Raw genomic sequence first — 27,181 nt, forward strand, 5'->3', positions numbered from 1 at the left:
TGGCATCTGGTCCCATCACTACATGGGTAATGGATGGGGAAACAGTGGAAACAGTGTCAGACTTTATTTTTGTGGGCTCCAAAATCACTGCAGATGGTGACTGCAGCCAAGAAATTAAAAGATGCTTACTTCTTGGAAGAAAAGTTATGACCAACCTAGATAGTATATTCAAAAGCAGAGACATTACTTTGCCAACAAAGGTCCATCTAGTCAAGGCTATGGCTTTTCCAGTGTCATGTATGGATGTGAGAGTTGGACTGTGAAGAAGGCTGAGCGCCGAAGAATTGATGCTTTTGAACTGTGGTGTTGGAGAAGACTCTTGAGAGTCCCTTGGACTGCAAGGAGATCCAACCAGTCCATTCTGAAGGAGATCAGCCCTGGGATTTCTTTGGAAGGAATAATGCTAAAGCTGAAACTCTAGTACTTTGGCCACCTCATGAGAAGAGTTGACTCATTGGAAAAGACTCTGATGCTGGGAGGGATTGGGGGCAGGAGGAGAAGGGGATGACAGAGGATGAGATGGCTGGGTGGCATCACTGACTCGATGGACATGAGTCTGAGTGAACTCCAGGAGTTGGTGATGGACAGGGAGGCCTGGCGTGCTGTGATTCATGGGGTCACAAAGAGTCGGACACGACTGAGCGACTGAACTGAACTGAAGACCTGAAGACCTCATCCTAGAGAAAAGGCTGATCCCTGACTGCCCTAGAACAGAGGAAAGGGAAAAGAATGCATGTGATGATCCCAGAAACACTTCCTTCTCTCTCTTTCATCCTCTAGAAGCAAGTCTGCATGACAGAGAACATGCTGTTTGATCAGTATTTCACATTATGGGTTACAGAACCCACTAAGGGCAAAGTACTCTCAATGCAAACATGCTGCTGCTGCTGCTAAGTCGCTTCAGTTGTGTCCGACTCTGTGAGACCCCATAGACAGCAGCCCACCAGGCTCCACCATCCCTGGGATTCTCCAAGCAAGAATACTGGAGTGGGTTGCCACTTCCTTCTCCAATGCATGAAAGTGAAAAGTGAAAGTGAAGTCGTTCAGTCATGTCTGACTCTTAGCAACCCCACGGACTGCAGCCTACCAGGCTCCTCTGTCCATGAGATTTTCCAGGCAAGAGTACTGGAGCAGGGTGCCATTGCCTTCTCCGAAACATGCTGCTCCCATGCATATAAACAAAAACTCATCAGAAGTTAAACCTCCCCTACTTTTTAAAAAGGATTCACTAAATTAAGCTGGACAACCACTTTCAGTCCCACTTGGTCATCACAGTAAAACCAACTCCCTTCGCTTTCTATCCTACCCTTCCTCTAAACTTGAGCTAGCCTTCAATTTCGTACTCACTAAAGCACAATTCCAATTAAAGACTCACATTTTACCTTTAACAAAAGTCAAACTCAACCAAATGAAAAACAGAAGAGGAAACAGGTTTTTGAAGGCATATAGATCTAGCTTTGAAAGGAAGTATGCCAACTCTGCTCAGGTGGCGCTGGTGGTGAAGAACCCGCCTGTCAATGCAGGAGGCATTAGAGAAGCAGGTTCAATCCCTGGGTGGGGAAGATCCCCTGGAGGAGGACATGGAAACCCACTCCAGTATTCTTGCCTGGAGAATTCCCATGGACAAAGGAGACTGGCAGGCTACAGTCCATGGGGTCACACAAAGTGGACACAACTGAAGCGACTTAGCATGCAGCATGCATATACCAACTCTGCCATCATTAACTGTGAAACCCTGGACAAATTATTTTGATTACTCATCTTCAGTTTTTCCATAAAGTCTTGGAGAAGATTGAGATACTCCACAAAATACTCCACAATGCACAGTGCATGGCACATAATTAGCACTTGAATGTTAGTTAATAACAGCAGAGGCATTAGTAACATCAAAAATACTACCTTCTATTTAAAGTAAAAATTTTAACTTTATTTAGAAATGCTCTTCAGAATATAAAGTCAAAGTTGTTAGTCAATCAGTTGTGTCCAACTCTTTGCAATCCCATGGACTGTAGCCTGCCAGTCTCCTCTGTCCATGGAATTTTCCAGGCAAGAATACTGGAGTGGGTTGCCATTCCCTGCTCCAGGGGATCTTCCCTACCCAGGGGTTGAACCCAGGTCTCCCGCATTGCAGGCAGATTCTTTAACCATCTGAGCCATCAGAAACATCAACATAAAAACAAGAAAAATTAACCACACAGAGAATTTAGCAGATTATAAACCCTTTATAACAGAAAGATCTCCCAATTTTTTTAATTAAATTATTTAAATGAAAAGATCATCTCTGGTTAGAGTATCTCTTTATGCCTAAATGAAATGAAGCTAAATTTTCTTATATATGAAAAACAAAGTGAAGAAATTCCCTGGTGGTCCACTGATTTGGACCTGCTGCCACTGCTGAGCACCCAGATTCAATCCCTGGTTGGGGAATTAAAATCCCACAAGCCATACAATGTGGCCAAACAAAAAGTGAAAATGTTTATTTTCAAAGTCCAAATCAAATTAAAAATGCTACGATGTCTTAGAGAGTCCTAGATGCCAAAAAATTAGAGTATTTTAATATTAGCTCCACTAATATTTATTATGGAGCTAAGATTACTATAACTTCAATATTATTACTTAGTATTTATTCCCTCATAAAAAAATAAGAATAATGAAAATTTTTGTTGTTATTGCTGATATTGTTGAAGAAGAAGGTTAGGAGAGAATGTGTAAAAATGCCCCCATTTTACTGAAATGGTATATCATGTTATCAGCATACTGACTTCAAAAATGTAAATATCCTTGGAAGGATTTATACCATAAACATTTCAGACTATGATTTGAAACAACATAGTTTCCCTTCCAGAAAATGAATGTCATTCAAACTGTTTCTCTATTTATAATTTAATGTTGGATACAATAATCTACAGTTACGGGAGAAAGACTACTTTCATTAGGGTCTGAGGATAAACTAGTGAATATGGACCTTTCCTCACAGCTGACAGACTTTAGAAACGAAAAGGGTAAGATATACATACATACATACATACATACATACATACATACACAAAAAGAATAAAAAGAGATCTGGCAGGTTCTATGTTCTCGCAAAAGTTATTTCCACTAAGTTGAATGAATGTTCATAATAGTTCGTTACTGATGTATATAAAGCTTCAGTTTCTATAGATCTTAGTTTCAGTTTATCAGTATTGTAACTATACACATGGTCTGAAGGAAAAGTTAAACATAGTTTTATAGATATTTGTCTACAGAAACTTTACTAGGGATGGAAGGTAGGTTAGGACTCTTGGAAAGTAGAGATAAAAGAAGTCTGAGGTTCTCAGAAAGACAGGAAGGCAGAGGATAAACTTTAGAACACAGGATTAAGAAAATGAAATTTTAAGCTCAGTATAAAACTGCTGAATAGAGGGCAATTCTGTTCCCAATTGAAGATGAACTAGTTGCAAACAGAGATATCATTACTCACATACCTCCTGGCAGCCTTCCTACCATCTTCAACCCAGTCACATCCTTAGGTCCTCCAAAGAAAGTTTATTCAAAATTATTTTTCTGCTTGGAATGTTTGTCATCTTCTCATTCACCTGCTGAATGCCAATCTTTTTTTTTTTTTCAATTATAGCTTAATTCAAATGTTAACTCTTTCTCTAAAGCCTTTCCTGATTCCACTCACCTTCCCCATAGCACCACTATCTGTCCATACTCAACTGCACCTCTAGAGAGCAGGAACTATCTCATATTGTATCCATAGAGCTTTGTTGCCCAGTAACTGTTTGCAGAATAAACCAATGAAGGAAGGAAGGAATACTGAGTAACTATTATTTTAGAACTCTCTAACTCAATAATCCCATTCCAAGGAAATTTATCTGTATGTGTGGAGAGTAAAGACAACTAACAAGAAAAGGCTTGGGCCCCCAAAAAAGAAACCTGGTTTTCAGGATAATCAAATTGGAAAAGCCTAAAAGCAATCAATGAGGCTTTGAATCTATGCCAAGATTACAAACCTGCATAGTTGCAATTTAGTTAACTGTCATTATAGTACATTTATTTCTCAGTTACATCTCACATTATAGACAATAGCTGAGTACTTTTCACATGAGCTAATATGCTGGACCAGGGGATCTAGAACACCTCTAAGAAATATATATATAAAAGTGGAATCCCAGGGACACAAAGTAAAAAGTTAACGCCCTTGGGCAGTAGCTTCAGAAAATTACCTATAAAATGGCCAGATAGGAAATCTCCCAGCAACCTGTACCACACTCCTGCTTAGACATTCTGGTTGGGTTCAATGTGAGTATGTCTTTCTCCATCTCTTCTTATCCTTAAACTTCACTCTCATTTTGGGACCTCAAATAATTAGTCTTTCCTGACCTATCTCACATATCCCAAACCTACTTTCACCAGGTATTCTCCAGCTTACTCCGATTCCTACCTTTCTTAGTATGGCTTACGGGCCTAGCCAGCAGCCAATTCTGACATCTGTGTAGCCTTATAATGAATGAAGAGAAGTCCTAGTCATTCCAACTTAATTCTGAGACAATTTAACTTAAGTACAATCAAGAGAAATGTCTCTAAGAGCCAAATAAGACAAAGCTTTAAAAAATGGAAATATTTCCAGGCATATTTTCTTGGATACTCACTTGGGGGGGCATAAGACTTCTTCAAGAAATTCTTCAATCTTATTTACATCCGTTTTGACCTCATTGTTGAAAGTTATAAATGGTGGGTGGGTCCCCGGAGCCAAGTTCTGCAGGTCTGCAGGCTTCCTGTTAGGCAAAACAGTGGTCAAAATCAGGTCATTTTTAACTCTAACTAAAGAATGCAACAATACTTTACATTCTCAGAGTGATTCTAAATTCTAAAGTATATAAAAATGAATAAGAAAAAATATACTTTTTCCACTAAGTATAACAGCCGCAATAGTACTCTAGTAAGAGGCAAACCTCCACAAAGCATATAATTTATGATAAGAAATTTTTAAACCTTTGATTTTAATTACAAAGTCCTTCATTCATGTTCCAAATTTAACTGAGGTATTTATTAGAAATGGAGATAGAATGAGGGGAAGAAGACTTGGGAAAGTCAGTCTCTAGTCTAAACCCTGGCACTACCTCACTGTGTAAAGATGGACAAACTATTACTTCTCTACTTCTCTAGGCCTTTTTATTTTTTAAATAAGGGAGAAGAGTAGCTGACTGCCACAGTCCTTTTCCATAGCATTTCAAATTCAGGTGTTATTTCCTTTCCATTTTCCAAATCCAGACTTGATAGAAGGTCACAAGATTTGACTAGTATGAAAATACTTTAACATATAAAAGACAGCATAAACAAAGATAAAAGGCAACACAGAATGGACAAAATATGATAGTAATTAAGAAGGACTTTGTCCAAATTAAAAAATTCTAATAGGTATGGGTCAAAATAAATTGATAAGTAACAGATAAGTGAACATATGGAAAAATGTCCATAAATCCAATTATCATAGAAATTTAAAATTAAATAATGAAGACATTTTCCTCCTGTTAATTAGGAAAAACTGAAAATACACAGAACACTAGTAAAAATGGTAAAACTGGTATGCTGCCCTATTAAAAAGCAAAATGCCTCACCTAAGCCCAGTGAATTCTAGAATCAATAACATGACCAGATATGATGTGCATCCTAATGACAAAACATGAAGCATTCATCACCACCTAACCACCATTCTTACCAAATCAAGCCTCCTAGGGCAGCTGTCTCTCAACCTGTGATCTAGGGAACCAGGTAAGGGGAAGCCGCTCAGTCGTGTCCAACTCTTTGCGACCCCACATACTGTAGCTTAACCAAGCTCCTCCGTCCATGGGATTTTCCAGGCAAGAGTACTGGAGTGGGTTGCCATTTCCTTCTCCAGAGGATCTTCCTGACCCAGGGTTCGAACCCAGGTCTCCCGCATTGTAGGAAGATGCTTTACCATCTGAGTCACTAGGGAATTCCTTAGGGAACCCAGGGTGCCCTGGAAAAGGGAGCGGCTGCCCACGTCAGTGTTCTGGCCTGGAGAATTCCATGGACTGTATAGCCCATAGGGTCGCAAAGAGTCTGACATGACTGAGCAACTTTCACTTTTTCATCAGATGTCCGTGAGGTCAGAACCACTCGAATAATAAAAAGACATCATGTACCTTTTTCACTCTCGTGTTGTATAGTGGAATTTTCCATAGGTTACTTGCAGATATCACAAAGTAACAAATACAGAAGCAGATATAAGAATCTGTCTTCTATGAAGGAGGTCATTAGATATGTACAAAAATATTAAATAATGCCACTCTTCTCACTAATTTTGTTTTGGAGAATAAAGTTATTTTTAATTAAAAATAACTGCGATGACAATGAGTTCGTGACTGTTCTACTTAAATGAATTAGTAAATAATTATTTTAAATTTCTAACTTTAAATAGAAATTTAAAAATTTTATTCCTCATTATAATTTCTAATATAGTAAAATCAATATTAACTGAAAGCTCTTTGAGGTCCTCAATAATTTAAAAGAATAAAGGGGTCCTGGGACCAAAAAGTTTATTTATAGGAACATGAGGAGTTATAGGACAAAGTTAAGTGATACCACAAGGAAGCAGTCAGCCAAATCTAGAATTTGGGGCAATCTATAGTTCAACTAACTGGATTTTCACCAGTCAATGGCAGAAGGACAAAAAGCCACAAGTGGGAGTTAGAAGGGATTGTTGTAGATTAAGAAAAATTTATGATACATAACAACCAAATATGAGTTTAATTTGTCTGAATCCTAATTTGAACAAACCAGTGAAAGAGAAAATATTTTAGAGACAACTAAGGAAACTGGGGCTAGGGCTGGGGAGAGGGGAACCTTTCCAGGGGGTCATCGGTAAAGAATCCACCTGTAATGCAGGAAGACACGGCAGGAGCTGTGGGTTCAGTCCCTGGGTCTCAAGGAAGATCCCCTGGAGAAGGAAATGACAACCCACTCCAGTATTCTTTCCTGGAAAATTCCACGGACAGAGGTGAATGGGGGCTGCAGTCCATGGCATTGCAAAAGAGTTGGACACGACTGAGTGACTAAACAACAGGGAAACTGGATTATACACTGGGAACTAGATATTATAATGGCATTGTGGTTAGGTAAGGAAATGTCATTATTGTTTGGAGATATACAGTGAAATAAGTAGAGGTGAAACGACACTATTCCTGGGGTGCACTTTGAAATATTTCAGGAAAGAGAAGAAAAAAAAAAACAAAAAAACGGACAAAGCAAATGGAAGCAAAATCTTGATAACAGAACTGAAGCTATGAGGAAGTTGATTCATTTTTGTATATGTTTGAGAACTCTCATAATTAAGAAGATGAACTTTAAAAACTTAAAAAAATAACACATTGCTTCAAAGAACTTTTCCCCTAGTACAGACCTTCCTTCCTTCCCTCCTTACCACAATTTGAATAAAACAAAGGATATCTTTAAGTGAATCATGAAGGTAAAATATTTTGTCATTAAAAACAATTTTTAAAATAGAGTGTACCCAAAAATCTATACTCAGTCCAGCTTATCAATTTCCCCTGGGTTTATACACATCAATTCTCTCTCTCCCTTTCTTTCGCTTCCCTTACCACACACACCCCATTAACTCTCTCTCAGTTCAGGTCTGGAGAGTTCCTCATCTACTATTATATTCCAATCAAATATACAAGGACTTAGTGATTATCCAAATAGCTCAAATGTTCTAACTCAGGGCCTCCCTCTACTCAAGTTCTACAGCATATCTCCTTCCCAAGCCAAAGAAAAAATAAGACTATTTATCAACTTCTGCAATAACCAAAATTCCAAAAGAGAGCTTTTAAAAGTCAAAATCTGATCTGATTTTCAACTCTTATTCTTTTACTGAGCATTCTTTGGTTGGACAAGGTAAAGTTGAACACAAAATAATCGGAGTACATGGAACGTTAGCAAGTCTTCCAGACACATATTCAGTTAAATAGTGAGGTATGGCTAGAGGGTCCCAGTAACTTTTATGTAAGTACTCAACTCCAAATCAGAACTGTTCTGGTTTTCATTTCACTGGTTTCTTTTTTTGTGTTTGGCTCTACTGCATGGTTTGCAGAATATTAGTTCCTCTGACCAGGGACTGAACCTGGGCATGGGCACACGGCAGCCCTAACCACTGGACCACCCGGGAATTCCCCCTGGTTTCTTTTTGTTATTCCTTCTTACTCATCATCTTAATCACCTGTTCTTTGATCATTTAAGGGTCCAGCATGTCCAAGATGGTAGTCATCTCCCGTTTTCAAGTTACCCACTCATACTCTCACTCAGAATCACATTTGTTCCCACTTATAATTTATTTCCTCCTCAACTCAGAAAGACCATACACAAAGTCAAGAGTGTGGAAACCCTAACAATTTAGGGTTTATACATTTATTTCCAACTCCTAACACTTAAAAAAGTTAAGAAAGTAGCACAAAGGTAAGAAAGAACAACAGTATCTCATCACTGCAAGGAGGGCTAATAAAAATGTATAAAATACACAGGAGAAAGAAAACATACATCTCTTCCATCAATGCCAGTAATGAATAAGAACATCCTTTAGTCTGTCACACACAAATTGTGGGCACCTGGAAGACACCTTTCTCACTTCAAAGTTATAAAACATATCCACTAACGTTCTTATGATTAACAAAGCGTCCATTAATGCTTAAGCATTAGGGAATCATTTTTTCATGAACAGGGCAGAGTTAGGTAAAAGAGAAGAAAGAAATCAATGCTGTAAAATAATCCGTAAGGGAGGGTGGCAAAACAAATCACAGTTATCACTCCTACAATAAATTATGACAATTTTCAAGGTTTCCAAACAAAAATATTTGTTAGAGGAGGGATAAAGTTAGCATGGTGGAGAAGAAAGAACCAGAAAACCAAATAAAAAGAACCTGGTTAAAGTCCCAAATTGAACAGTTCTGCTATTCATCTGCTATGTGATTAAATAAATCACAACCTCTCTGGGTCTGGATTTCCTCATTTGTATTATGGATATAAGACTTGGTTTATCTGTAAAGATCAAATCAAACAAAGGGTATGAAAGTGAACTAAACTTTATACAAGTGTTCACGGAAGTGACAATTTTAAATTCTATTTGAGTCTGATGGTTACTTAGCATTAGCTGGTACTAAGAATTTGATTAACACAGAAGTGTATAAGTAAAGTGAAACCGTGCACGACTAGTGGATAGTCCTTCTTTTTTCAGCTGAAAGGCTATATAGATTTTTTTTTTTAAGGTGATGATACTATTTTCCAGGATTAACTGTTGAGATGTAGGACAATCATGTTAGGTCCTTGCTCCAAGTGAAAGTAGATTTGAGAAGAAACTTTAATGCCTCTAAACAGATCAGCAGATTTCAAACAGACAAGCTGTAAGCACCGAAGTGACTCATTTAGAAGCTATTATCAAGTCAACAACCAGATAGAATCTAAGATTCTTCAACTTTGAGTCCTCACTTGGTACTCTAAGGTCTCAGGTGTTTTGTTTGACCCACAAAGGCTCATTTTTACAGAGGCTTCACAGAAACTTGACGTTTCAGGAACTGCAATGTGAGAACAATGAAACTGAACAGGCAATGATTAAAATTTTCAGGACATCTTTGGTTTATTTCATAAAAGGCCTTCAATAAGTATTCAGCAATTAGTTCAAATTCATTCAAATGTTTCCCTTAACGGATATCTAGGAAAGTAAAGTGCATAGAATTCATGCCTTGATATGAGAGCATGAATATTCTCCAATGTTTTGGAGGCTATTTATTTTCAGAGCTACTCATCAGAGTAAGTCTTTTTTTATAGTAGTCTTCTATTTAGATGGAAAAAAAATTATTCTGTTATTGCCTATTTTGTTTCCAGATGAAGAAAAGGAAATATATAAAGAGAAAAAACTAAAAGAAGAAACAGAAAGAGAAAGAAGGAATGAAAAGGAGGCACCTTAGAGAAGCTAATACTTTAAGCAACTTAAGTGGCTTAACTTCAATTAAAATTTAATTCAGTACAAACAATTGGAGGCCCTCGAGCCGGTGGCTCAGTTCCAGCAGCTTGGTAAAAATGAGTATAGCACAGCCACAGGAGACTGGAGATGGTTCTTAAAAATAACCAACTGTAACTAGTTGACTCACTAAACAGAAATAAATACTAAGGATGTAGACTTATTTGTTAATTGAGTTTCCTTTTAAAACTTTCAAGGTTTGATTTTTCAGACATAAAATTAATTCACACTAGTCAAGAGAATGCTAGACAAAGTATATGGCAAATAAGCAAACAAAAAAAGAAAGTAACACAAATCTTCTGGTTCAGATCACTTTACTCCTATTAATTATCCTTCACTAGATTTGCTGTATTCTGACTAATACTAAGTCACACTGAATGACTGAATTGTTGTGGACATCAAACCACACACACCAAGATCCCAGTTACTAAGCATCTGCCTATGTGTACCCATTCAACTAGTTAAAGGATTTTATTTATTGTGATCAAGTGTGGTATACTGCTGATCCCTTTCTACTTTAAGGTCAATTTGTGGAGCAATCATTTTAAAACAAAATAACATCTATGAAAAGGTATCAAATACAACTTTTATAATTCTTACAGATTTATAGTTTATAAGCAGAATGTATACTGGTAACAGGGCTTTCCCGGTGGCTTAGCAGTAAAGAATCCACTTACTATGCAGGAGACACAGGCTCGATCCCTGGGGGAGGGAATGGCAACCCACTCTACCATTCCTGCCTGGAGAATCCCATGAACAGAGGCAGCCTCGTGGGCTACAGTCCATAGGGTCGAAAAGAGCTGGACACGACTCAAGTGACTGAGCACTCATGCAGACACACACTGGAAACAGGTTTAGAAAACCTTTCACTTACAATCCAGTTTTCTAATCCAGCTCTTAGTGGCCTCAACAGGATTTCCATTTTGAAATTATCTTGAAAAAGAACATAAAGACACATGGCAATGAAATTCTCCCTGTCTGTCTCTCTCTCACACACACATACCGAGAGTATACATGTGATTCTCCCTGTCTGTCTCTCTCACACACACATACCGAGAGTATACATGTGATTCTCCCTGTCTGTCTCTCTCTCACACACACATACCGAGAGTATACATGTGATTCAGAACGCATTCACGAGACATGTATCTTCAACTGTGGGACCATTCTAACAAGGGCTTCATGTAGCCCAAGTCAACTTTACAAAGGGAAAGGACAGAGTCTGTACTTTCCTGCCTGACCAGCAGCAGGAAATGAATGATTTCTCTAAAAGGCTGGACTGTTCCACTCCACTTAGTCTCTCTGTACATGTTATTGAAGCTGCTGTTTACTAAAGACATACCTGGAACTCAAACTGATCTCTCAACTTGCTAAAGACTATTTTCAGAAGGGTGGAACCACAGAGACATGATAATGAAAGCAAATTACCTCAATATACTTGGAAATCAGATTTTGTTCTGAGTTTATAAGTCCTTTTAAGATATACAGAGCAGTCATTTTCATAGTTCCATTGTAACATTTTTAATTACTTCAAAATTGTTAAAGTTCAAACTATCACAGTCATCTTCCAAACTTTATGCCATGATAATGGCAGCTTACTGTAGGTCTGACTCACACAATATTATAAACGGTGTGCTGACTTCTAAAGCAGAAGGAAGTTAGTGACACCACAAAGGATCAGAGTTTCAGTGTTTAAGATAGGAACGGAAAATGAAAACAAATACTGCTTAGACTTTTAAGGGGGTCTTCTCCAATTTACTTATTTTCTCTGACAATATCATGGAGGAGGAATTTTATGCACTGGTAATATAACACTGCTTTTAAAATAAAAAGCTAATTTCTTTTTTTTTTCCCAATATTTTTTGGAATCTGTTTCCTAAGATATCTTTTATTTATTTATTTATTTATTTTGTTGTTGTTGTTGTTCAAAATTTCTTAAAGTTATCATTTCTACTCTCAATTCCCCAAACCAGAGGAGTTTACCCTAACAACTACATGGCCACACGCAGCTACATCCAAGTCAGTATCTCAGTGTGACGGTCTCTCTCATTACTGTCCTCATGCTTTCTTCCTTCTCTTGCCCCAGCCTACCTCTCAGGCTTATCTGGGCTCTAACGATGCTGATCTCTGATTTAGGAACTTCTGAGCACAGTGAAGATAGACAGTGGAAGTCTTTAAATAAAGGTCTTGATCACTGCCATGAACCTGTTAGCCAGAAAGGCCCTGTAACACCAGTGTGATAAAATAATCAATTCTATTCAATGAAAGGTTTGAACATGGTTTGATATGAGTAGTTTCTAATAAGCATGGTGAAGATATTTAACATGTAATGGACACTGAAGAAATTTCAGTTTATTTTTCCCTTCCTCCTTCCTGAGATTAAAAATGAGGTAACTGACCTCGAAGATGAGATAGCTTGCCCGAGGTCCCAGGGAAACCAGGGACAGGGCTCTCTCTGCACAGATCCAGGCCTCTGCCCGTCACATTTTCTACTACGCCATGGTTGCTCCCCTTTTGATGATGTGATAACATCTTGAAATGTGCCCCGCATTTTATTATTTTCACTTACATTTGCCTGAAGCTTTTGTTCAAATGGCAGTTGATAAAAACTTAAATTCCTCCTAAAGCCTACAAACTTTTTTTTAATCTAAAAGTTCTATAATATGATTTCAGCATAAACCAAAAATTAGGTTTAGAAATTACTCCCATGAAAGTATTAAGGCAGCATTGGCAGGCAAGCAATGGGAGGCTGCTCCAAGTCTCACAGGGGCATATGAATACCTCCAGCATAGTCATTAACACCAATTGAGCTTCAAAGAGAACCTGTCATACAGTACCAGAACTAGAAACTGGCTTGTTCCTATGGATGAAATGTCATGTAACAATCATTTTTTCAGAGCAGAAAGTGGGCTTCGAAAAAGCTCTCAGTAGAGTTCTATTGCTCTCCACCAGCTTTGTTCTGGGATCAGTACATTTCACCAAGAAATTAGGCAATTATCAGAAAAAGCAGGAAAACCACCACTGTGGGCACCAAATCTTTTCTCCCCCACAGCTTTCTAAAAACAGTCACATTTAACGTTTTAAGAATTATGAAAGGTACTTTTTACTACATGATGTTTTATTCTTCTGTGACAACTTTATTCTATTTACTTTTTTTTTTTTTTTTGAGCCAATGTTCACTTTCTTGAGGTACTTTCGCTTTGAAATCTTAGTTAAGACTACATATTCAGGGTGGTGGTGTTGCTCAGTTGTGTCCAGCTCTTTAGCGACCCCATGGACTGTAGCCTGTCAGGCTCCTCTGTCCATGGAATTTCTCGGACAAGAATACTGAAATAGGTTGCCATTTCCTTCTCCAGGGATCTTCCCGATCCAGGGATCAAACCCATGTCTCCTACTTGGTAGGCAGATTCTTTACCACTGAGTCACCTGGGAAGCCCATATTAAGGGTGAAACTCATAGAAAAGCTCTGGAAGGATGATAAACACCAAATCTAAGTTCAATTATCTCTGTGAAGGGGAACTTGATGACCAAGGTTGGGAATGAAGGGGACTCATTATCATGTACTAGCTGTAGATTTTTAACTGATCTGAAGAAGGTTTTTTTTGTTTTTTAATATATACTGTAGACCTAAGATTTTTAAAGAAAGCTATAAAGAATATAGGCTCCAATATTCAGTGCTCTCTGTTGATTTAACACAAAGCTCTAGGAAATAAACATATATCTTGAGCAGTAGAGTTTCTGCCAGGAAACCCTGAATCTTTCATCCCACTTCTCATGTGTCACTTTTTACATGTAGGGTACATTACATATATACAAGCCCTAAACATATACAAACCCTAAACATATACAAGCCCTCAAATATCAATCAATTTCCAGGAATATTGTCTTTAAAAGTTTGTAAGTGAAAAGTGAAACAGATGAGTTAGAAACGGCTGTGACGAGTTCACTTCCTTTTCTGAACCAGATTCCCATCGTTTTTTGTGCTATTACTGGTATGTACCACAATCAAGCACTGTATTGAGCTGTTCAAAGAAGGCTTTTTTCAAAGCATGGCAGTCAACTCATTTGCTCCAAGCCAAAAATGGAATAGGAGAAATCCATGTATTTTAAGACACACTAAGGGTGTGTGCTTGGTGGCATGGTCTATTTTTAGGAGTTATATTGGGAAACTCCCTTTGTGAATGCATGTAGGAAAAAAACAGTAATAGAAGGGTAACTATAAATTATTTCATTCTTACAACAGTCCTGTCCAATATGAGCTAGGTTTTTCTTCAAATGATCCTGTAGTTTTAATTCTTATAATTTCCAAGGCTTACTTCTATGTTCATATATATAACCAAAGGGGTTCCTAGAAGACTTTATGACTTATTTTCAATAAAGAAATTTTAAGTCCTCAAAATCTAATTAAGTGAAGCAAAAAAAATTTTTTACGGTCCCAGAGAATGATAACAGAGAACAGGGAATGGGATTACACTGTCAGATAATTCTCACCTTGTAATGCCCAGAAGAAGAATGCACGTGAATTCTGTTACCCACCAAGTGACAGCCTGTCAATATTTTTTCTTGGATACTGTTCATGATTGATATGCTTAAAAAATAAACAGCAAAGCATGTTGTGGCATTTGTGTCAAGAGGAATACATTTCCACTGTCACATCCTAAATTGTCTATTGGTATAAATGCTCTCAACCCTTGACTTAAACCTTTTTTTAAAAAAAAAAGTATGAATGTTCTTCGCCTCAAATCTGTTTGCTAGGGAAGAACAGAAGTTCCTGAGGTAAAAAGCTTACTGCTTATCAGGGTTCTTCATAGCCCTCTCCACTTTGGTCTATGGAGAGAAAATTAGAAACATCCTTCAACTAGCAAGAACAATCACAGGGCCATAGAGCAAGATAACTCCTCTTATTCTATAATTGTATTTAACCAAATATGGTCAAAATCGTATTACAGAAAATTCCTGTTATTACCTAAAAAGTAGATTAAATGAAAAAGACCACAGCAGTAATCAGCCTCCTAAAATTCCATGCATGGCTTTTAAAAGCCAGATACACAGGCCACGTGTTTACTAACACATGAGAAGTCATCTGCTTAGAAAGTTCCCATGCTCATCCTGTAATGTCAAAGATGCCACTGCATCGACACTAAAATAGCTCCTGGTGCTGCTCTTGAAATACAGGGTAAACATACAATAAGTTCTTAAAAACACAGAGTGGTCACATGCAGTATACTGACACTGTGAATTATCCATAATACTTATGCAAGTTAAATGTGTCCATCAATCAGCTGAACTTTAATACATTTCTTTAGAGAATATATGCAAGCAAAGTGAGAGATGGGGAGAGAATCAAACTGAAAACAGTAAACTATGTACTCAAGTTGATCCCCAACTATAACCAATCTTACCTTTTCAGGTCAACAGTTGTGACACTGAACACAACTCCTTTGAGCCAAAGAATCATGAAGAGCCTCTGGGAAAAGGGGCAGTTTCCTATGCTTTCACCATCACTGCCAGCCTGGGAAACAGAAATGAACATTAAAAAAATGTCAAAGTGATGATACACAAAACTACAGACCTTTTTCTGAATTTTTAATCAAGGGTATGAGGAGACAGGGAAAGCTGCACTGTGGAAGGAAGAAACTCAGGTCTTTCATTGGCCTCTTTCTCTCTTTTATTTATTTGGCCATGCCTCGTGGCTTGCAGGATCTTCGCTCTCTTTGACCAGGGATTGAACTCAAGGCCTCAGCAGTGAAAGCGCACAGTCCTGACCACTGGACCACCAGAGAATTCTCACCTCTTTCTCTTCTTAAAAATGGCTAGCCTAATAATACAGCATTGTCCAAGAGCACTTTCTGCAATGACAGAAACTACCTGAGTTACCACTGTCCCAAACAGTAGTTATTTGTGATACATGGCCAATGAGTACTTAAAATGTAGTTGGTTCAACTGAACTGAATTTTATTTACTTCTAATTAATTTATACTTAAACAGCCACATGTGACTAATGGCTACCATATTGGATAGCACAGGTATAATCAACCCCTAGGGGGGACATATATCCTTGCGTTGGGGCAAAAACTGTCACAGGTTTTGTGAAATGTAAGTTACTTCTTACTCTATGAGACAGTATTCTTGACAGGGCAACATAAAAAAAGGAAACACGTGCTTGCCTCCAAAGAGTAAAATAATCGCCAACCTCCCCTAATATTTAAATCCCCAATTTAAAATAATAATTTTAAAATTATTCATTATAAAAATCCCATATCCTGTTTACACATCCCTTCAGGGAACAAGAAAATAACAAAAAGATATCTTTAGAATAAGTTATCTGTGAAAGTGAAAGTGAAGTCACTCAGTCGTGTCCAACTCTTTGTGACCCCATGGACTGCAGCCTACCAGGCTCCTCCATCCATGGGACTTTCCAGGCAAGAATACTGGAGTGGGTTGCCATTTCCTTCTCCAGGAGATCTCCCCAACCCAGGGACTGAACCTGGGTCTCCCGCATTGTAGGCAGACACTTAACCGTCTGAGCCACCAGGGAAGCCAAGTTATCTGTAATCCTACTCAATAAATGAAGCAGTTGATTTCACTAAGCTCAACAATGACACAAAATTTTCCTAAAAACCAGAGTGAGACAAATCTTTAACTCCATCATGTAGGTCCCTGAGTTTATAAAGGAGGGAGGAGGGAGCAGGAAATGAGAGAAAGAACCTGCAGGATAGAAGAGAACACTCTGACACTGACCAGCAGCCAACACAGCCCTCTTCACCATGATGTCTATGAGTAGAGCCAGAAGTTACCTTTCAACAAGTCACTCAAAGATGTTGGTAAAAATATTGTTTATTTTCCTAAAGTAATTCTCAAAAACTTCAGAAGCCATTTCAGTAAAATGCTACATTAGTAAAGTCATTAATTCCTATACTAACAGAGAAATGGAGGGGAGTTAAAACAAAAGCAGTTACCTGATTAAAGATAATATTGATACAACCAACAAATACATGGGCTTTATATAAGGAGGATCTCAGAACTCCACCCTAATCACATAGCACGGGATATGCTTGGTTTCATAAAAAAATTTTTTGATCATTCTTTATCAGTAACAAAACACCAAATTGCAGCCAGCATGAATTATATTCATTTCTAATACTACAACCTGTACAAAAATTTACATCCTAAAGAAGGTCTAGTTCTTAAACTTTGTTGTGATTAAAAACAACCTGAAGAGGGGCTCTGATGGTAATCTGCCTGTGATGCAGGAGACGTGGGTTCCATCCCTGGATTGGGAAGATCCCCTGGAGAAGGAAATGGCAACCGGCTCCAATATTCTTGCCTGGAGAATTCTATGGACAGAGGAGCTGGGTGGGCTACAGTCCATGGGGTCACAGTCAGACAAGACAGAGCGACTAACTTTCACTTTTCAAGGAGACACAAAGAAACACTGATGTGGAAAAGTTAGGACAGTAATTTCTTCTTCAGAGCACAAGTCAGTTTACAGTACTAAGTAATTCCACTAGGTGAAATGTATAATAAATCGGCACCCAAATCTGCTTTTTAGAAGATGCTGACCATCTAAACAACATATGGAACACGGATAACATACAACTACATTTATCACAGATAAAAAGGTAACATACTACCTTTCTACACAGCTTGATGATTAATATTTTCATACAAACCTGTAGCTTCATATGCCCCCATTTTTTTTTTTTGCATTTTTTTCCCTCCCGGTTTTGATATCCTTAGCAGCAGAAGTATAAATATAAGAAAACGTAGAACAAATTGAGACTTACTGGAAAAGCAGTAGTTTAACAGACAAAGAATGAGTATGGCTTATCGTCTTCATCCTATTCCATTTATTTAATCTATAAAATTAACTGTATTTTCCAAGTCTCTGTGACAGCAGTGTGAAAATAAATAAACTGGCAAAGAAGATGTAATAAAGATGTTGTATCCAAGCACCTGGAAACACATTAAACTGCACACAAGTTGGAGGTATACCGTGACTGCCACAGGGCAAGGACACTGCGCCTTAGTTTCCTGCAGTGGCCTGCACAGCGCATCCCAGAGCACAGACAGGAGAATCCTGGCACATGAACCGCTTCATAAAAACCTGCTCAGACTACAAATGTCCCTGCGTCTTCACCTCTTGTCTATAATTTTCTACCGGTTTTACCAATTTACTTCTCTTTCAGGTATAGCAAAACCTGATTACACATCTCACACTCCTAATCAAGCTGCTTTCCTTTATGCACAAGTGAAAACATAGCGCGTAGGGGACTTCTTGGTGGCCCAGTGGCTAAGACTCTGTGCCCCAATGCAGTGGGCCTGGGCCTGATCCCTGGTCAGGAAACTAGATCCTACAGGCCACAACTAAGACCCAGTGCATCAAAATAATTTTTTAAAAAACCAACACAGTATGTGCACTCTCCAATACAAATTCGGAAAAAGGCTTTTTATTAACTACTCTCCTAAAACTCAAAACAATTCAAATAAGAAATAGTACCATGAATAAGTTTTTCCAAAGTCATAAGACCACTAGAAAATACTAGTCAGATGATGTTTTCATAAACTAGAGTGAAACTGTAGAAAAACTCAAGATTTCAAGTAGTCATAAATCAAAACTTTCTCCTTTAATCCAAGTTGTACTAATAAAATTCCATTTCAACAAAGTTAAAGGATCTAAATCAATCTTTCGAGTATCAGCTACGATGAATAGTTGGTCCAACCCACTGAGGAGGGTATTATGGTACAATGCAGTATACAAAAAGCATACTACAACTGGGAATCATGGTATCTTATTCTACACTCAGTTCTGTATTGATGACAAAAACGAACATATAGCATTTCAAAAGGTACATATAGCATTTTTAAAAGCATAAAAGAGCATTTTTTTTAAGTTTTGGTTTTTCTTTATTTCTTCTAACAGTTACATACACATTTTCAATTTTTTATTAAATGAAAGATTCTTTAAATTCTATAGTGCTTTAAAATTTTCAAAGTTTCACACACAATTTCATATAATCCCAAAATAACCCTTTTTTACTCTACCCCTCTACTGCCCCTTTCTCCTTCTGTCCCCCTCACTAGTAGCCACTAGTTTGTGCTCTAAATCTATAAATCTGCTTCTTTTGTTTCATTCATTGGTTTGTTGCATTTTTAGATTTCACTTGTAAGTGATATCATACAGTACTTGTCTTCTGTTGACTCATTTCACTTAGCATAATGCCCCCTCCCCAAGTTTATCCATGTCACTGCAAAAGACAAAGTTACATTCTTTTTTATGGCTAAGTAGTATTCCGTTGTATGTTTTATGTGTGTGTGTGTGTGTACACACATACATACCACATCTTCTTTATCCACCCACCTGCTGATGGGCTCTTAGCTTGTTGCCATACTATTTACCTTGGCAATTATAAATAATGCTGCTATGAACACTGGGGTGCATGTACCTTTTTGAATCAGTGTTTTTGTTTTTTTCAGATATATTCCTAGGAGGGGAATTCCTGGGTCACATGGTAGTTCTATTTTTAGTTTCTGAGGAAACCTCTATACTGTTTTCCACAGTGGCTGTACCAATTTACATTCTTACCAACACTGGCTAAGGGTTCCCTTTTCTCCACACCCTTGCCAACATTTGCTATTTGCATTCTTTTTGATTTCCTTTCTGACCAGTGTATGGTGATATCTCATTGTGGTTTCCATTTACATTTCCCTGATAATTAGTGATGTTGAGCATCTTTTCATGTCCTGTTGGCCATCTGCATTTCCTCTTTGGAAAAATGTCTATTCAGTTCTTCAGCCCATTTTTTAATCTGGTTGTTTTGATGTTGAGTTGTATGAGCAGTTTATATATTTTAGATATTAATGGATATTAACCTCTTATCAGTCTATCATTTGCAAATATCTTCCTTCATTCAGTAGACTGCCTTTTCATTTTGTAGTTGGTTTCCTTTGCTGTGCAAAAGCTTTTAAGTTTCATTAGGTCCCATTTATTTATTTTTGCTTTTGTTTCTTTGCTTTAGCAGGCAGATCCAAACAAACATTGCTGCAATTTATGTCAAAGATTGTTCTATATGACTTCTAGGTTAATCTAATCAAAGAAGACATTTCATGAATTTAGCAGCTAACTTAGACAAAATCCACGCTAACAGTTGGGCTTCCCAGGTGGCTCTGCAGTAAAGAATCTGCCTGCAATGCAGGAAACACAGGTTTGACCACTGAGTCAGGAAGGATCCCCTAGAGAAGGAAAGGGCAACCTACTCCAGTATTCTTGCCTGGAAAATCCCACAGACAGAGGAGCCAGGAGGGCTACAGTCCATGGGCTGGCAAGAGTCAGATAAGACTTAGTGACTAAACCACCACTACCACACTACAGGTATACTTTAAAACCTCATTTATCTATGTTTTCCTCTAGAAATTTTATAGTATCTGGTCTTACATTTAGGTTTTTAATCCATTTTGAGTTTGTGTATGGTATTAGAGAATATTCTAATTTCATTCTTTTACATGTAGCTCCAGTTTTCCCAACACCATTTATTGAAGAGACTATCTTTGCTCCTTTGTATATTCTTGCCTCCTGTGTCATAAATTAATTGACCATAGATGGGTGGGTTAATGGGCTAATTATAAATCTATAAATCTGTCTCTGTGCCAGTATCATACTGTTTTGATTACCGTAGCTTTGGTAGTACAGTCTAAGGTCAGGGAGCATGATTTCTCCCTCTTTGTTCTTTCTCAAGATTGTTTTGGCTACTCAGGATCTTTTGTATTTCCATACAAAATTTTTAATTATTTGTTCTAATTCTGCGGGAGATGCCATTGGTATTTTGATAGGGATTGCACTGAATCTGTAGATGGCCTTGGGTTGTTGTTACTTAGTCATGTCTCACTCTATGAACCCATGGACTGAAGCACCCTAGGCTTCCCTGTCCTTCACCATCTCCCGGAGCTTGCTCAACCTCATGCCCATTGAGTCAGTGATGCCATCCAACCATCTCATCTGCTGTGGTCCCCTTCTGCCCTTAATCTTTCCCAGCACCAGGGTCTTTTCCAATGAGTCAGCTCTTCATATCAAGTGGCCAAAGTATTGGAGTTTCAGCTTCAGCATCAGTTCTTCCAATGAATATTCAGGGCTGATTTCCTTTAGGATTGACTGGTTTGATCTTCTTGCTGTCCAAGGGACTCTTAAAAGTCTTTTCTAGCATCACAGTTCCAAAGCATCGATTCTTTGTCTCTCAGCCGTTTTTATGGTCCACCTCTCACGTCTGTACATGACTACTGGAAAAACCATAGCTTTGAATATATGGACCTTTGTCAACAAAGTAATGTCTCTGCTTTTTAACACACTGTCTAAGTTTGTCACAGCTCTTCTTCCAAGAAGCAAGCATCTTTTAATTCTATGGCTGCAGTCAACGCAGTGATTTTGGAGTCCAAGAATAAAGTCTATCACTGTTTCCATTTTTTTTTTCCCTGTTATTTGTCTTGAAGTGATGGAACTGGATGCCATGATCTTAGTTTTTTGAATGCTGATTATTTAACAATATTAATCCTTTCATCCAACAGTATATTTTTCTGTTTGCATTGCCTTTAATTTCTTTCATCAGTGTTTTATAGTTTTCTGAGTATAGGTCTTTTAACTCTATTACTTTTAAAACAAAAACTGAAACACTACAGAAGGTCAGAGTTCCCCTACCCTTGAACCATTCACTAGTCACTCTTCCAGATTTTTATTTTCTACATACACACTACTTTTTCTTTTAAACATGCGATCACACTGCATAGCTTTTTATAACATTTTATTCCCAAACTAATATAATCAGTCCTCTGGAGACTGTAAATGTCCCCACCAGGATGGCATCAGAGAAGGCCAAGGAGGGAGCCAGGGCCTTCAACACTGCCAGCCAGTGATGAGAACCCTCCCTTCTCCTTGGTTGGAGGGAAGTGGGGTGAGGGGTGTCAGAAAAGGAGGCCTAGAACAGAGTAGCCAGGACTTTCAAGCTCAACCATCTATAATGAGGCCACTTCGAACTGGGGTGTCAGTGGAGACCACATGGGGAGCTGGAACTCTGATCCTGGCCCAGCATACTGAGGAGCCTCCCACCTTGGGTATCAGTGGAGGCCAAGTGGGGCACATGGACTTCTGTCTCTACTTGGACATCTATCTCCACCGGGCTTCTCCTGCCCACCACCCTTCCTCTCTCCCACCCCCTTCCAGACGAGTGTCAGAGAAGCCTTATTTGCATGTCAGAGAAGTTTAAACAGAAGGTTTAAATAAGATCCAGAGTTTCATAACATAATAAGAAAATGTTTAGGTTTCAATTGAAAATCACTTGTCAAACCAATAACCTTATCAAACTGAATTTTTAAAAAAGCAATCAAAAGATGTCAACATCAAGATGACAGAAATGTCAGAATTATCTGACAAAGATTTTAAAGCTGCCATGATAAAGATGCTTCAATGAGCAAGTATGAACAGCTTGAAACATAAAAACAAACATAAAAATAGCCTCAGCAAAGAAATTCAAGATATAAGGAGGAATCAGAAAACAAAACACCGGAGACCACCCGCCCCTCCATGCCCATGGTAAATGTTATCAGCCCACCGGAGGGTGGAAGTCAGGGCTAACCCGTGTGGCCTTTGCTGGCATGGGTGGGGGATAGGACCGTATAGTTTTTCCTGTGTGTTTGGAGTAGAGTAGCTATTGTCTGAAAGTTTTCTGTCTTGCTTAGGCCGTCCCTCTCCTGGTTTTCTGGCTAGAGACAGCAGCCTTCTGTTGGTGGTGTTTTGTCTGCAGCTGTTGGTGTTTCCAGGTTGCTGGTTTCTATCGCGCCAAGTCTGGGATTTATGAAGCAAAAACTCAGGAAACTCACCACCACCATCCACTTCTCCGTCCTCCCAGAAGTGCAAGTTTTTCAGATATATTAAATTTAAAAAGCAAAACTAATACAATGGATTATTACTAAGCCATAAAAAAGAAATAATGCCATTTGCAGCAACAAGGATAAACCTAAAGATTATCTTAATATGCAAAGTTAAGTCAGAAAGACAAATACTATATGACATCACTTATATGTGGAATCTAAAACACAACACAAATGAACATTTGGAAGTGGAAAAGAAAATGAAAACTATGTATGTAGAACTGAGTCATTTTGCTGTATTTCAGAAATTAACACAACATTGCAAAGCAACTATATGTCAATAAAATTTATAAAAATTAAAAATATATAAAAGGTGGCAGTATACCTACACAAAATGAAGTGCTGATACATTCCATAACTTGGATGAACTTTGAATAATTACGTTAAATAAAAGGGCCAGGGACTTCCCCGATGGTCCAGTGGCTAAGACTCTGCACTCCCAATGCGGGCGGACGGGGTTCGATACCTGGTCAGGGAACCAGATCTCAAACCCTCCAACTAAGGCTCAGTGCAGCCAAATAAATAAAAATATTTAAAAAGTAGCAATAAAGTATAAGAAAAAAAAAAAGCAGCTAGTCACAAAAGATCACATTATTTCACTTATATGAAATATCTAAATTAGGCAAATCCAAAGAGACAGATTAGCAGTTGCCTAGGGCTAAGGGTAGGGGAGAGGGGTTGGAAAGAAAAGGGAGTTGAGAAGGACTGCTAATGGGTAGTCGTTTCTTTCTGAAGTGATAAAAATGTTCTAAAATTAGACTGTGCTGATGGTTGCATAACTTTCTGAGTATACCAAGAAACCACTGAATTGTACATTTTAAATGGGTGAATTGAGTAATAGCTGAATATCTCGATAAAGCTGTTTTAAATGTATATACAGATTATAAGCAGACAAAGATCACATACTAGACAAAGCTTTAATTTGGAATACATAGTTTTAAAATTATGATTTCATATTACAGAAAACATTTTCTTAAAAATTAGATTATTCCAAATAATCAAAGCAAAAACATGAACAATACCACTGACAGAAACAACCACTAATTCCAGACAAATAATGAGTCTTAGCATTCCTTTAGGTTTTGCTCTTATAAAAAGGGTAGTGTTGTTTACTCTGCGATAGAGGGCTCTTCTTGTACACTTTCTATTCCTCACCCTCTCCCGTCCTACCTCTGTTGTAATTCTTGAATTGCCCAATACTGGTATTTATTCAGAAACTAACCAGATTAACTACTACATTGCAGAAGAGAAGTCGGTGGTAGGTGCCATAAATATTTTTAATGTTTTACTAATTCAAGGTTAAGGAACTGCTCACTTAGAAAACCCAGTTTAATCAGTTTTCAAAATAGTCAGATTTTAAAACACCCTAGGAAGAAAGCTTTAACTCGGTTTCTCTATATTTCTTTGAGTTGAAGGGGCTGGGGGTAAGGGGTGCTATGACTAGGGGAAGAGAAAGAAGCATCATAGAAATAACTCCATAAATAAAGGCAACGGATGTGTAAAGCAAGAATTACCACATCTCAAGCTCTGTTCATAAAAATAAAACAAAGCCAGTCAATGACAGGACATGGAAAAGAAAGACCTCAGTTGCTACCGTTTTTCTTGTTCAGTATTACCAGTCCATGAAGTCTACTCTCCAGATGAGAGCCAGTGCAATTTAGAGAAGAAGAACAGATTAGTTTGAAAAGAAATTACATGAGGAATAGGTAGCAGGCTTAGATGAAACTCCAGGGTAGGCTGTTAAGAGTTCATGTGAAACATTTACCATGTTGAAGATGAACTCTATACTCTCCCAAAACAAGCTCTTCACATGTTAATCTAGTTAACCCTTATATCCTTCTCACGCAGCAGAGGACGGTGGTTGAGTCAGACTCCTAGACAATTCCAACACATCCCAACTGTGTGACTTTCAAAAGTGATTTAACCTTTCTGGGCCTGTTTCTGTCTTCTACAAAATGGGAACAGTAACATGAACTACCTAACTGGATTGTTTGGAAGAACTGAATGAATGAATATATTAAAGGGCTTAGAACAGCACAATGCACTAAAACAGGGAGATGAGGAGGGAACTGTCCATTGTATGTCCTTTCATACTCTTTGATATTCATACTACACACATCAATCTTTCATTTAACAACAACAACAACAACAAAAAGCAAGCAATCAAAAACTTCCTGCATGCATGCTAAGTCGCTTCGGTCGTGTCTGACTCTTTGCGACCCTATGGACTGTAGCCTGCCAGGCTCCTCTGTCCATGGGATTCTCCAGGCAAGAATACTGGAGTGGGTTGCCATGCCCTACTCCAGGGGATCTTCCCCACCCAGGGATCGAACCCGAGTCTCTTATATCTCCTCCATTGGCAGGGGGATTCTTTACCACTAGCTCCACCTGGGAAGCCCCCAAAACCTTCCTACCCTAGGAAAATCCCTGGTGGTCCAGTGTTTAGGACTCTGTGCTTGCACTGCAGGACTGTGGGTGACACAGGTTTGATACCTGGTCAGGGAACTAAGATCCCACATGCTGTGTGATTCAGCGAAAAAAGAAAGAAAGATAAGAAACTTCCTGCCCTCAACATGAAAATTAAGTGAAACATAAATTATAAATGAATGTGGAAAAGACCCAAAAATAAAAGGAATCCACATAGAAACTGGATTCTCAAAACCTTAGGATACATAAATCCGTAAGGAAGTGGGTTTAAAACACAAATTACCAGGTCTCACCTCCAGACACTGATTCAGAACGTCTGTGGTGGGGTACAGGAATCTGCAGTTTTTAACAAGCACTTTAAACAATTCTAATTCTCATGCATTTGGTGGGCAGACCATATTTTGGTAAACACTGACATGGAGGGAAAATACGTCAAAAAATAAAGGACAGGAAAGAAGTTTACTCCACAGTTAAACTTTGAATTCCTCATGATGCCTTTTGGACTCTGCTCTTTGTAACCCAGCAATCTAGTCACGATTTGCTAGGGTCAGATTTGATAAATAACAGCCTCCTCTCATACTTTAAAGGAATGCCAAGCGATCTTGCCTCAAACCTGGCAAAAGCCAAGTTACTTAAACCAAACTAGTAGCCTAAAGCCTCTTAAAGCCTAAACACTCATTCTTACTCCACACAATCTAAGAAGCAGAGGCAAATATCTTTTGGTACAAAACAGTACATTAAAGCTTCTAGAAGCTTATCTTAAGACCAAAGAGTCAGACATGACGGAGCGACTAAACCACTACTGTGCTGTGCTTAGTCATCCAGTCATGTCTGACTCTCTGCGACCCCATGGACTGTTGCCCACCAAGCTCCTCTGTCCATGGGGATTTCTCCAGGCAAGAATACTGGAGTGGATTGCCATGCCCTCCTCCAGGGGATCTTCCCGACCCGGGGATCGAAGCCAGGTCTCCTGCTTTGCAGGCGGATTCTCTATACCTTCTGAGCCACCAGAGAAGCCCACTACCACCACTGTCTATATCTTAAGACCAAATACAATGTCAAAGACAATGATGGTGACCTAGAATCCTTTACAGATCAAGTCCTTTATGCTGCAGGATGGCTATATCTGGTTTAAAAGAACAATTACACATTTTAATTAGTATGTTATACTACTAAATGACTTGACTTGTCAAGAGAAGAGAAAAAAAAACAGATTCTGCTGTGATTGAGGGATGAGAACCAATACCTGATTTTCCACTAAAAAACTGTATGTGTGTGTGTATGCATGCTCAGTCACGTTCAGCTCTTTGCAACTCCACAGACTGGTGGCCGCAGTCCATGGGGATTCTCCAGGCAAGATACTGGAGTGGGTTGCCATGCCGTTCTCCAGGGGATCTTCCCAACCCAGGGATCGAACCCATGTCTCTTATGTCGCCTGCATAGGCAGGCGAGCTCTTTACCACCAGCATCACCTGGGAAGCCCTTATCATGCTTACCTATCTGAAACAAGCCACTAAAATCTATAGTTATTACTAAAGTCTTTAAGATTCAAAGTTACTTGAATGGCATTGTAAGAAATTGCTAAGGTACATAATTAAGCCGATTGTTTTAGCTAAATGTCAAGGTATAGGCAGCTCTCTCACAACTATCCAGTTATCAGATAGGAGTGATAATTCAACTCCAGTAGTTTCAAAGGTTGTTGGTTTCTTTCTTTCAATAAGTGATCAAATTATGATTCAACTATCTACCTTAGCTAATACATTTTTTAAAAAAATTATAAACACGTACATTGGCTCAGACAGTCAAGAATCC

At 38.4% G+C, this 27,181-nt stretch overlaps 1 protein-coding gene across 1 annotated transcript in view; it reads right to left on the reverse strand.

The window, feature by feature from the left end:
- Positions 1-27,181, reverse strand: part of CLIC4 (chloride intracellular channel 4) — an 81,826-nt gene that overhangs the window by 25,494 nt on the left and 29,151 nt on the right. Inside the window, exons 2-3 of the mRNA XM_004005110.5 lie at positions 15,427-15,536; positions 4,641-4,766 (exon numbers count right to left, since the gene is read on the reverse strand). Of these exons, the coding sequence (XP_004005159.1) occupies positions 4,641-4,766; positions 15,427-15,536 (236 nt within the window). The remainder of the gene's footprint in view (positions 1-4,640; positions 4,767-15,426; positions 15,537-27,181) is intronic.

This window comes from Ovis aries, chromosome 2 (assembly GCF_016772045.2).
Source record: "Ovis aries strain OAR_USU_Benz2616 breed Rambouillet chromosome 2, ARS-UI_Ramb_v3.0, whole genome shotgun sequence".
Classification (NCBI taxonomy): domain Eukaryota; kingdom Metazoa; phylum Chordata; class Mammalia; order Artiodactyla; family Bovidae; genus Ovis; species Ovis aries.